This window comes from Neolamprologus multifasciatus, chromosome 23, assembly GCF_963576455.1.
Source record: "Neolamprologus multifasciatus chromosome 23, fNeoMul1.2, whole genome shotgun sequence".
NCBI classification, from domain to species: domain Eukaryota; kingdom Metazoa; phylum Chordata; class Actinopteri; order Cichliformes; family Cichlidae; genus Neolamprologus; species Neolamprologus multifasciatus.
In genome coordinates, this window is record NC_140460.1 from 12,408,036 (window position 1) to 12,421,166 (window position 13,131).

At 40.5% G+C, this 13,131-nt stretch overlaps 1 protein-coding gene across 1 annotated transcript; it reads right to left on the bottom strand.

The window, feature by feature from the left end:
* Positions 1–3,494: 3,494 nt before the first annotated feature.
* rxfp3.2b (relaxin family peptide receptor 3.2b) lies at positions 3,495–7,300 on the bottom strand. The gene has a single exon (XM_085150035.1). The coding sequence runs from the start codon at positions 6,385–6,387 to the stop codon at positions 5,158–5,160; it is 1,230 nt and encodes a 409-aa protein (XP_085006161.1). The 5' UTR covers positions 6,388–7,300; the 3' UTR covers positions 3,495–5,157.
* Positions 7,301–13,131: the final 5,831 nt, after the last annotated feature.

The window sequence follows — 13,131 nt, forward strand, 5'->3', positions numbered from 1 at the left end:
ACAACCTGAAAATTAAAATGCACTGAGGAGGAGATACTGGTTTCAGCTGCTTCTCAGTCTTCTTTCACATTTGACCTTCATCCTGTCTTCTGTTTTCTTCTAAGATCATATTGCACAAGCACCATAAACCTGCATTAACGCAGGCACATTTTAAAATTTTGAGTTGTCTGTTAATCCCCATTCAAAAGTGCAGTATAGAGGAGCTTGTTAATAAAACTGTCATTGGTTTAGTAACTGAATGACATCACATACTTGACACCGTGTATCTGATGACTGGGATTACATGGTACTGTGACTAATTGCTAGGTTGTAGTTTTGTTGTGGACTTAGTTCTCGAGATAAGAGAGATCTGTTGATATGATAATCGTATGATAAATGAATCTCAAAAAGATAGGCCTTCTTGTGTGTGACCTAATGTAGCTTTATGTCTATCACTGGTGTACTGTTGGAAAGAGGGAAAAATGGCAAGTAATTAAATTATAATCCAAGCAGTGGGACACACACACACACACACACACACACACACACACACACACACACACACACACATATATATATATATATATATATGCAAAATGCTTGCACAAAGTATAATTTGTTGCTTTGAATGATAATAAATTATAGCCTGGCAGGTTTGTGAGAGTAAATTGAATATTATTAAGCAAATTTATGAGTACCCTTTCAGATAAATGGAAAATATATAATTTATTTTTAATGAATAGATAAAGGATGCTGAATATGGGGCTGCCAGGCTGGAGAAAAAGCAAGAAGCAAGACCACAGAGGAGGATTATGGAGGCAGTGAAGAAGGGCTGATGTTATAGAGGAAGATGCTAGGGACAGTGTGAGATGGAAACAGATGATCAGCTGTGACGACCGGGAGCAGTCAGAAGAAGAAGATAAGCAGAGTGCATGACAATAGAAGACAAAGAGGCACAGAGAAAAAGGAAATGACAAAAGAAATTAGTGCCAGTGCACACAGTGACTGCGATAAAGACCTGGCGTGTGTGTTTGGGGGGATTTTCACCAGGAATCTTCTTATGCTCCATTCTCTTACACTGATCAAATTAGGAACTGACATTTCCTGCATATATGATGACCCCAGCACATTTCATGATCAGCTCAGTTTATTGCCCGGCATGCACAGATAGGGTGTATGGGATCTCTTTCAACACTATGCGGGATAAACACCACTCCTAAAATATCCCATCAACAGCTGAAAAAGTCAACGCTGTGTTTGATGAGTCCGCTAATGAGGGAAAATTAAATATTCTAGAGATACAAGCATTGTCAGGCTATCATTAAGCGTCAGAGAAAGGTCAGCAGCAAGGGTGTTGTGCAACCTTCAACTATCACATTATGTCCCAGGGGGAATTTAGATGAGTATTGATCAAATGGCCTTTCATTAATGGCAGTTAAGTGCATTTTGTTAAGTCTATTAGCTTACTGTTAAAGCTCAATAACCTCCTGGTTGTGCAGTGCCCTTCCACATGTTAGAGGTCATAAGAGAGAGAGAAAGATGGAAAGGTGGACAAAAGATGCTTTGGGACTTTGGGTGATTCTTTTATCTATGTTAAGAGCTCAGATGATCGCATTCTTGGAAACTGAAGAACAAAAACGAAAAAAGCACATACACACACACATACACACACACCGTCAGATATTTTGCAATCAATGCATAATGAAGTATAAGGATAAAAGCAGCAGAACTAAGAGCTGAGAGTGTTTCAGATGCCTTAGTTTTTCTGCTAATGAACCTGTCCTTCATGTCCTGAGTCTCTTCATTATCATTTCCTAGAAATGAGAAGTTACTTCTTACTTTGCGCTGACTGGCTTTGCAATATATTCATAATCTAAATCTGTCCTCTCAGTTCAGTGTGAGTACAAGAAAACAATTTTTAGAATGCAATGTGTTAAATTTGCTTAGATAAGAGGGTCCAGCAGTAGATGAGAGGAATAGGGAAGGATTTGTCTGTGTTTCAGTTTGGCTTAGCTGTAGGCTTGAGAGTGTGTGTAATTGTGTAGAAGGAAAGGAATTTATGGACACTGGGGGTCTGCCTGTCATAAAAGGAGACAGGAAGCTACAGTTGGGGATTGCTGATGCTGATGCTTGTACCTTTAATAAAAACGCATAATTGTTATAACTTAGAAGCAGGTTTGCAGGAGACTCTCCACATGCTTATCTGTATATGTAAGACAACAAGGGGCCAATGGCCCAGTGGATGCAGAGTGGGGGTCTCAGTGTTTGTAATATGTTAATAATAATAATAATAATGGATTGGATTTATATAGCGCTTTTCAAGGCACCCAAAGCGCTTTACAATTCCATTATTTATTCACTCTCACATTCACACACTGGTGGAGGCAAGCTACAGTTGTAGCCACAGCTGCCCTGGGGTAGACTGACAGAAGCGAGGCTGCCATACTGCGCCACCGGCCCCTCTGGCCAGCAACACCAGTAGGTGGTAGGTGAAGTGTTTTGCCCAAGGACACAACGACCAGGACAGAGAGCCCCGGTGCCGTCTCTGGATGCCTCGAGGAATAAAAAAGAACCGGGGTGAAACTGATTTCGTAACATCAGCCTGTCCGTATTCAGTGCATGCTGGCATGTTTTTCAAGGGAATCATATATCCAGGGAATCTTTATTCTGTTGCCAAATGGAGCTGCTGAGGGCAGTGGGCTGTGTGATCATTATTATAGTATATAGTATTATTATTTATGTGGATATGGGTACCCACATAAAAATAGATAGATAGATAGATAGATAGATAGATAGATAGATAGATAGATAGATAGATAGATAGATAGATAGATAGATAGATAGATAGATAGATAGATAGATAGATAGATAGATAGATAGATAGATAGATAGATCGACATTGAACTTGTTTATCAGCACCACACCAACATTTATAACCAGCCAAGATTACAAAAGTCACTGATTCTGTTATTTGCTGCAGATTCTGCTCCCAGCTTGTTCAGGCTGACCCACTGAAGGCACAGGGCAAAAATGGGGTGGACCTCTATTGACCCAATTGTTCCTGCTGTTTGCGCGTAATGTATGGTACAGTTTTCCTTAAGTGTAGCACATAGCAGGTTACTCATAGCAAACAAGCATATTTTTACAAAAGCCCCAGAAATTGAAGGTTCTATTTACCTGAATTTTACTCGAGCCAAAGTATTCTGTGTATGGCTTTGTTTATGATAATTTGACCACATATCTGTTTATGCAATACGCACCCCGCAAAATCAATCATGTAGAACAGAATCGCTAAAGCCTTTATCAAACTATAATGCAATGCAGCAAACTCTGGTTGTCTGGGGCCATTGTTTACCTAAAGCTTTTGTTTGGCATTTTTCATATACTTCTATCTAAGAATAACACTAAGGATCAGCTTAGGTCCACAAAGCAATTTGAAAAGACATTTCAAACCACACAAGTGTTTTATTTAGTATTTATGTTTGGATTACGGCTTTGCTACACTTCATTTCACACAAAAGGAGACGAAGAAAATCTGCCCCCTCTATCTGACATGCAGTCTAGTTAGCAACACCTTTGTTCACTATTTGTGCAGCGCAGTGCCGCTGTTGTTAGTGATTGAAGGAGAGCTGCACAAACACAGAATGAGAAAGTTAAAGCTCATCAATAAAAGAACAGAGAAGGGAGTCTCTGTTGTCTGATGCCCTCTTGCCGGTGTGGGATTGTTTACATAACATTAGCACCACTTTATTTTGCACGCTCTCAACACCTCTTACTATTTTCCTTTTTTGTCTCTCCTCATACGGGCTCTGAATTCTAATGTGATCTGGCCCAATTATTCAAAATAGCTCAAGCTGAGTTTTTTAGTTAGTCTTTATTTTATTTACAGGATTATCAGTCATTATGATTTAAATGAAAAAACATCAAATTAGCAGCTGTCTTGTATGAAAGCTGATGCTATGACCACAGAAGCTCCAGTCAACATATGTATCTGTTCAATTTACCAGAGATAAAAAGGCTGTTTGTGGCACTGGTGGTCTGTCCACCATGAGATGCCTTTTTTTTTAAAATGAAAAAATGCTTTGGTTTAAAGTAAATGTTTGCCATATAATGCAGATGTTTAGAGGAAATTCGACATAATTCATTATAATTTTCAGTCTGACACATATAAAGTAAGAAAAAGAACACATCTGAGTATATTTGCATGGCTGTCTAAGGTCAGCGAGAGTGAGAAAGAGAGAAATAATGATCGTAAATTTTTCATCTTGTGTGCATACAACACAGTATACGTGCTCAGTTCAAATATGAATCATGTACTATTTGCTGCACAGGGGTATAAAATCTTAAATGGATCACTTCAAGTCCTAATCCTCAAAGCTTTCCACATGGGAGACCTTTATCTCACTAACTATGCACTGATTACGCTGAAGTCTTTGATGCCATGCTGCCTTACCCCGAAAAGCTCAGGAAATTGATTTTAGTTCTTGTACATTTTATTTGCCTTTTATTTTTTCACAAGAGATGAGTCATTTCTCCAGGACAATGCAACAAGCACTACTATTTTACTCCATACATCTACAAAAATAAAATGTACAAATTATTTTTTTTCTCCCGCTCATTTCTTTAGTTTTTCACAGATACAACGACAGGCGATTAAATTGCTCTTTTCTTTTATGATATTTTAAATAAAGCAAACACTTCTAAGCATCACTGTCCTGCTTTTTTAAAATTAATTATTTTGATTTCATTTGTTCCATTGATTATACTCATGAAAGAATTACACACTTGCACCAGTAAACAAACACAAACACAGTAATTTACCGGTATGCATAAAAAAAAATCACGCCTGAGTGCTGCAACTATTTGAATCTCACTTTGGATTAACAGCTATACATGTCCATGACACGAGAGCAGTACTTTCTCGACAGAAGCGGGGAGACTGAAACAATGAACAACTGTAACAACAGAAATATGTGTTGCAGAGGAAACCTTGAGAAACACAGTAGAAGTGAGGCACATCCTACTGTGCAGTACATTGTAATTCTGCATTTTTTTGTTTTTTTTGTTTTAAAGAATTGCGATTTTCCGCATCGAAAGCGTAGGTGAGAAATATGCCCTCTTGGTAAACAGATCAATAGTACTGTAGGTGGAATGTTTCGAGTTCCCCAATCATCCCAGTCAGACATCCATTTGGACCAGCACCAAAACAGGTGGTGCCTCAGCCACTTTGGCCTTGCGACGCAGCAGATGAGTCAGGCTCCTGAAAGATGGCGTGGCATGCAGGAGAAGTTCCTTGAGGCCTGCCCGAAACTCCCGGCGGATCAGGCAGTAGAGCACAGGGTTGAGGCAGCTGTTGGTGTGCGCCAAGCAAACAGTCAGAGGGAAAGCGTAGGCCTGTGCATTGTAGAAAGCTTTGCTGAAGGGCACAAGGTCAAACTTTATGAGCACACCCCACAGTGTCAGTGCCTGATTAGGAAGCCAGCAGAGAAAGAAGGAGAGAACTACGATGACAATGGATTTAGTCACTTTGGAATGACGCTTTTGCCGGCTTTGGTTTGCCTCTGGGCCCGCTGCACCTGCAATGCGCCGGCTTAGGATGAAGCGAAGCAGCAGCAGATAGCAGACGGTGATTATAACTAGAGGAATAAGGAAACCTACTAGCACCTTTTGAAGCTGATATAGACCCAGAAGGAGCTGTGGATCCCAACTGCCAGAGTCTGGGAAGCGCACCAGGCAAAGTTCCTCATCAGATACTTGGGCACTGGTGGAGTAGATGGCATGAGGCAAAGTGGCCAGCAAAGAAACAGCCCAGATGCAAAGGCTTGTCCACCTGGCTCTGGCAGCTGCTGTCCGTCGGCTGTGTATCTTCAGTGCGGAGGAGATGGAGTAATAACGTGCCACGCTCATAGCTGTGAGGAAGAATACACTGGCATACATGTTCATGGTAGTGACAGAGCTGATGAGTTTGCACATCACACGTCCAAACGGCCAGCGGAAGTCCAGGGCTGTGTCCACTGCCCAGAAAGGCAAGGTCAAAACAAACTGTAGATCTGTGATAGCCAGCCCCATCACAAAGCAGTTGATGGACGACTGCTTCTGCCTGTAACGGGAGTGCAACAGATACAGAGCCAGTGAATTCCCCACCAGCCCCAGAGCGCAGACGATAGAGTAGACACACGCTATCATCACACGTACCACTACGCTGGAGCTGTCTCCTTGAATTTCCATGATAGATTCCTTGGTGAGGAGCTGCAGCCAGCAGTGCAGTGACATGTTAGTGGTGGAACCTTCGCTGCAGTTCCCATTGTAGTCGTCCTGTAGTATTTGTTGTTGACATGGCTCGGGTGCCACCGTTTGAACTCCAGACTCATTCAGCTGCATGGTTGGCCTCTCCTTCTCACATATCATCTCGTAGGGCAAAGTTGAAGAGCTGCGGTGTCTTCAGAACACAGAGAAAAAAGTTTGTGCAGATGGCATTTGCAGCATTTCTGTTGCATGTGTCATCAGATTATCTCCCATGGCGCTGTAGATGCCATCCTCTGCCGCCGTTATTCTCTCCTCATTTCTCCACACACTACTCACAGCTCTCTGCGCGCCACGTCCGTTTATAGGTTTCGCGTGAACGCGCAAAGCTCTGCCCCGCCGTTGACGCTCTTCACCTCACCAAGAGGACGATAGGACCAGAGCGAATCCGCGCTCTTACAGCCGCAGCCACATCAAAGTCTCCCAGAATGTCCATCAGCGCTGAGTCTTAATGTATTGTGACAGGACAGTGGCACATCCATAATCTTGTTTGTACAGTGTCACCTGTGAACAGGAGCTTTTGGAGACGTGGAGACAGTGTACGCATAAAATATGCACAGAGCGGACTGACTGTACACGGCGCTGTGTTTGACGTGATCGTTCGGGACGTTTGTTGAGGAGCTGAAGGACAAGGATCAAGGACACAGCATCACCTTTATGTTTCTGATTAGCATCAAAGGCGAATTTAAAGGCGGTGAAACCACGTGTACCCGTGTAACGTTTATTATTATGCCAGCAGCTAAGAAATATTAGCCTGAAATAATACTACCTAGAAGTTCCGAAGTCGCATAAGCGCGTTAATCACAGACTTATGATTGAACTTTGTTAGGGACACTTCGTCACCTCCTCCTCCAAGCGGATATCTAATCAGCCAATCACACAGTAGCATCTCACCTGTCGTTTAGACATATACAGTTCTGTGCAAAAATCTCAAACCACCTCTCAATTCTTTATATTTTGCTTCCCATAAAGTAATTTCAAAAAGTCGTCTTGAGCAACCCCCCCCCCCCGAAAAAACAAACAACAACAACAACAACAACAACAACAACAAAAAAGAGATTTTCTTTCAACACTGACTTTTTCATTTATTTGTAGTGCTGACCATTTGAGAGGATTTTTAATATTTGTTTGTTATGAAACTTAACACTGACTTATGAATCACTAAAGCACAGAAAATGCACCGGGGTGATCAAAGGGAGGAACAGTTCCCCTTGAAAACAAAAATAATTAAATAAAAAGGTCTAAACTACACAGGTTAAGTGGCAGACCTCAAATGAAGAACAAAGCGGATAAACAGTATCTGATTGGCCAGTCCTCCACAAACAGGAAAAAATCCAACCCTGACACACGATTTGAGAGTACCGGTTTCATTGAGAGATGAATTCAGATGTGAACTTTTTGCTTCAAATTGTCATTGAGATTTACAATGGAGGTCAAAAGAGGTACAACGGTGAGTGTTTACAGCCATCCATACATCAGTGCCAGTTTTTAAGTCCTGATTAAAAACCTATTTTTACTCCCTGGCTTGTGGGTAACTGACATTTTTATTGCTATGTCTGGTTTTTGCTATTTTATTCCTATATTTACATTTGTATTGTACAGCACTTTGGTGTTTTTAAAGTGCTATATAAATAAACGATGATGATGATGATCCGTAAAACATGGAGGCTCTGCCATGGTTTCAGGCTGCAGTTTAGCCAGTGGTTTTGGGGATCTTATCAAAACTGATGGAATTATGATATCAGAAAAGTACCATCAGATTTTGATCCACCATACAATGTCACTTGGAAACATGTGATTGGTAGACACTTTATGTCTTTATGGTCTCAAACACACAGCTTATCCCCCAGAAGGGGGAAGAAAGATGATGTAAGTGACTCTGAACATGGCATGGTTGCTGGTAGTTTGAGTTTCTCAGAAACTGCTGATCCACATTGGTCTTCCCACATAACCATCTCTAAGGTTTCCCCCTCAAAAAAAAAAGAAAGATTATTCAGTGAGCAGCAGTTGTCTGGGTGAAAATGCCTTATTGATTGCCACAGGCCAGACTCTACATTTGTCACTCTTATCACAATCAAGGTAAGCAGAAGAGCATGTTTAAATGCACAGTATATTAAACCTTGGGGCTTATGGGGTATAGCAGCAGGGAACCATACTAGGTACCAGTCCTGTCAGCTAGGAACAGGAAACTGGGGCTACAGGAAACTTGCATGGTGTCCAGTCAGTGTAAAACAACCTCGAGCATAGAAGTAGTTTAATTTGCATGATATTGTGAGGGTTCTGAATCTGTGGTTTTGTCTCACATTATTAACTCCAATAATGCGCTGCAGAGCTACTTTGACCAAATGTAACTTTTTTTCTTTTCTCATTAACTGAGGGGACTCTAACACAAACTATATTACCAGTGTTTTACTCTGTTTCCTTGAGTTTTTGAGGAGCATTTCCTGTGTCTGGAAGTAATCCCTCCCTGTAACTTTCTGAAGAAATTAAAAAGACAAGACAAGATGAAAAAAAATAATAATCTGCACACTGTTAATCCGTTGGAACTCACTTCTTGTCATCTTAACAAACCTTAAACCTCCAAATGCGTAGGCACTGACAGTGTGACTGGTTTAATGTTTAAAGCATTTAAATCTGTGATGAAGAACCCTGGGCTTCTCTGTGAACCACAGATATTTCACAGGTTGCACACCAAAACACTTTTCTTGCAACCTGTTCTTGCTTTTGTCACATGCTGATCTGTGGTCAGGACTCCTGCACTGGGTACGCTTTTAGTGTCATGCGTGTCAGGATGCAGCGTAGTCTAACATTCTCATAGATACAACTGCCTCAACATCTTCAACAGACCATGAGACTGAGGTACGTGTGCTCTGCTACTACTAGTCAGGAAAGGGCAGAGACATTTCTGTAGAGAACCTTGATTTAACATGATGAAAGGAGACTGAAACGCCCGTGTTCTTGATAAAAGGGATTTCATGCTCAACACTCCACCTGCACAGATATTTTGGGTGTTGACCATGTTTCACAGTGTGCCATGTTATGACTGATGGTGTGTTGTTTCATCATCATATTGCTGCGAAACACCTTTCATTACGGCTGTAATAGAAACGCGGAAAGGCCAAGAATAATTATATGGTGTTAAAGCAAAGTAAACTGCTTTGGATATCAGAGAATAAATTAAGTCTCTAATTTATGCTTCTTGCCATAAAACCTAAATGTCCAAAGGGCGAGGAGTGACCCAACATCTGCATCCAGAAAAGCAGTTTACAGTGACATACAGATCATGTGAAAGTTTAGTTACCCACTGAAACGGACAAGCTTTGTTTGAGTACAGACACTGACGTGATAAATGAAAAGAGATCTAAAGACGTGACGGAAACCTCAGGTAATCCTAGCTGATATGCCTTCCCTTTATTCACTGAAAAGAAGTGAGCGTGATGCTGGAGTTTGACTATATATATATATATATATATATATATACCCTAGCATGATGGCTGATGGATTTCTGATTGTTCATGCAAATCTGAACTTGCACTAAGCGAGCGAACATAAAAAGGCTGTGGCTGAATGACAACATTTTTCATTTTGCTGTTGCAGTGACCTCTGTTTAATTCACCTATGAGAATACCTTTGACTGTTCATTCATCCTGCAGATTGTTAAAAAAGACAGAATGATTACATGGATCTGTTTTTGAACTGACTGCACCTTGAGTTCTGATTGCCTCCTTGAATTAATTAACAGTTGCGTTGCCTCTGCAGGACAGCGGGTGTTACTAACTGAATACTGATGGTGTTAAAATCCCACTTTAGAGCATATGGCTAACAGTTAACAGAGCTGGCCCCAGGCTAAATGTCCAGATCACCTTGAGAATGATTGCCATTCCAAGGCTGGAAAACCAACAATTTCAGATTGTCATCTGTTAGGCTAATATTTGGTGTAGGCTGTACTCTGGAGATTCAATTCCGCTGTCAAACATTTGCCAAGAACACTTTAACACCACTGGTACCAAATTCTCCTAAACTTTCTCTCAGAAGCTCTAAGGGTAAGTTCATCATAATCGTCTCTTTAAAATTGCAAAAAATGTAACCAGACCTACCCTTGAGCATTGAGTGTTTTAGTAGATATTGCGTGCATTTGTAAGGACGACACCAGTCTATAGCTGTGTGACATTTTCTTAGCTTTAGTGTTGAGTTGAGCTTCCAATTCTGGTGGCGCTCAGTGCTTCGTTGGTTTTCTCTGCTTTTTGGATGTAGGTCTGTGTTGATCCACGTTCACCACCACCCTCCACACTCATTCAAAAGCACTCTGCTGAATTATAGCCCTGTTTTGTTTTTAATCTGTCCACTAAAACGTCATTTATACCAATATTGTTTCTTACTCTTACAGCATTTAGAGCAAGGGCAGAAAATATTGCTAGAGATTTAAGTGCCGCAGAAATAGAGAGTGTTCAAAAAAGCTCCTGACCCAGTTTTAGTTTGAAAACTCCAGGACTGCAGTTTGTTCTGCACAGGCAGAAATCGAGACTTTTAGAAGGGATTACACAGACACTAATGTTTGCTTCCAGACTGATTTTTATTGTAATCCGTACTCCTTGTTTTGCTGAGTGTTTCTTTTCTCATTTCCCGTCCTCTGTCTGCCTCTCTGTTGTGTGGTGCGAGTTTATTGTTGCTACCTCCCCTAGTTTATTTCTTAGAAGCTTAGATCCTTGTGGCTTTCTGTGTTTTTACCTCCCTGCTTTGTTCTCTTTTTCAACCTTGTCAATGTCTGAGTTCACCTGAGGCCTGTAGTGAAGCAGGATTTGGGTCAGCGTAACAACAGTTTTAACCCTTGGTTTTCAGTTTTCTTTCTGGGATACATCATAAAATCAGCTTTGCGGCCTGCTTTTGGAATTTCCTGTTGCACTGTGTGCTTAGTTAAGCTTAAAAATATCTTAGATTTCCTTCTTTTGCCACATCAGCCTCCAGTTAGTTGTCAGTAAAGGAATTACTATGAATTACTACATCTCACAGCTCTAAATAGTTCATCGATAGTAGTCAGTACACATTTTATTTAGTCATACAAATCCTGTAAAACAGCGGTCCCCAACCCCCGGGCCACGGACCAGTACCGGTCCGTGAGTCGTTTGGTACCAGGCCGCGAGAGTTGAGGCTCGGGTGTGAAATGCATGGTTTTCAGGGTTTATCGGTTTTTGTTATCATTTTTATCGTTTACTCGGTTTTCCTGGGTCTTTTCACGTGTGTTATGAATGAATCTTCTTTTTTTTCGGTACCGGTACTAGTTTTATTTTGTTGTATTTATCCGCGACACCTTAAAGGCCGGTCCGTGAAAATATTGTCGGGCATAAACCGGTCCGTGGCGCAAAAAAGGTTGGGGACCGCTGCTGTAAAACAAATTAAACTTAAAAATCAAAAACCTAAAATAAATGATAAATGTCAGAAAGACTTCATATATTCAGGGGACTTTAATGCTCACATGCACGACTGGAGTGAGACTTTCATGCAGGAATATTTTCCAGCTTTTCACCAACGATTCAAATTACGTGCTACTCTTCTGAGCAGAGAAGACGCTATTAATATTGTTTATGATAGAAAACCTCTTTAAGTCAAAGAGTGCTCCAGTTATTCACTATGTCTAAATTGCCAAGCATCTTAATAAGGTGGTTGGATCCAAAGCTGATTTCAAATGCTTCCTACTCACAGTGAGATGTCTGCCCCACTAACAGTTCACGGCATGCACTCTGCCTGCAATTCTGACATACTGATCACAAGCAAGAGTCACTGCACTACACTCTGTGTCTGAGCCTTCACTTTTTAGTTATCTTTCTTCATCTAGCCCAATATGAGCATCATTGTCCATTGTTTTGGGTTTTTTTTGTGTTAAATCCCCACAATTCATGCTTTGGTACACATGTAGACTGAAACAAAAGCCAGCCATGGCAACTGCTTGTGAAGAAATATTTCTTTACTATCAGTGGTGGCTGTTGTGATTCCTTTTTATCTTTGAATTGTGTCCTTGCTGAAAGTTAAATTGTCAGTCTGTGAAAATGAAATTGAAAGCCTGTCCAGTCAAAGCCAGCTGTTCACATAGTTTGAAAAATTACATCACTGTTATTTGCCAAGTGCAACAAAGTGGAAAGAACTGGATGGACTGTTTGTCTGCAGTATCTGCCACACACTGTGAAATATACATGAATAATTAAGATGGATACAGATACTGTACGACTAATCTGCAGGGATTTTACATGCAAACACAGCAGCATTCTGGTATCTATAAACTGGATTCTCAGGATTTTGGACAGTACACTCAACAATCAATATAATTTGATGTACTGTAAATACTTTATGTCTCTGTTAGTTGATCTGCCTTCTAACTATTTATGTTACATTTGAGTGCATCATTCAGTCCATTTTACCATATTAACATGAAAATAATATGCACACTTACCTTCATTCATTCACTTAATTTTTTTGCAAAACTGCACCAATATCTAAGGTTTGCATAGTGGATTAAAAAGTCACTCATATTAGAGAAAATGCTCTTACTGTGGACATTATATAATAAGTCAAATAGCATTTATTTAGGATTTACACTGATAATTTCCTCTGTTAATGTGTGCTTTGGGTCAAGAGTCTGTTTGCACACAGATGATATTTGAACAGAGTATAGTGTCCAGTAAAGATGGAAATAACTGACTTTAGCAGTGTGAAGAAGGATAGGTAGCAAGTAGCATGAGTAAAGTGAGTATAAAATTAATCCAGTTAATTAAAAAAAGTGAGCACTGCTGAAAGCAAGGATTAGATAAATGTTAAAGCAGCATGTCATCCTGCCATTATAATGATATTTCACAC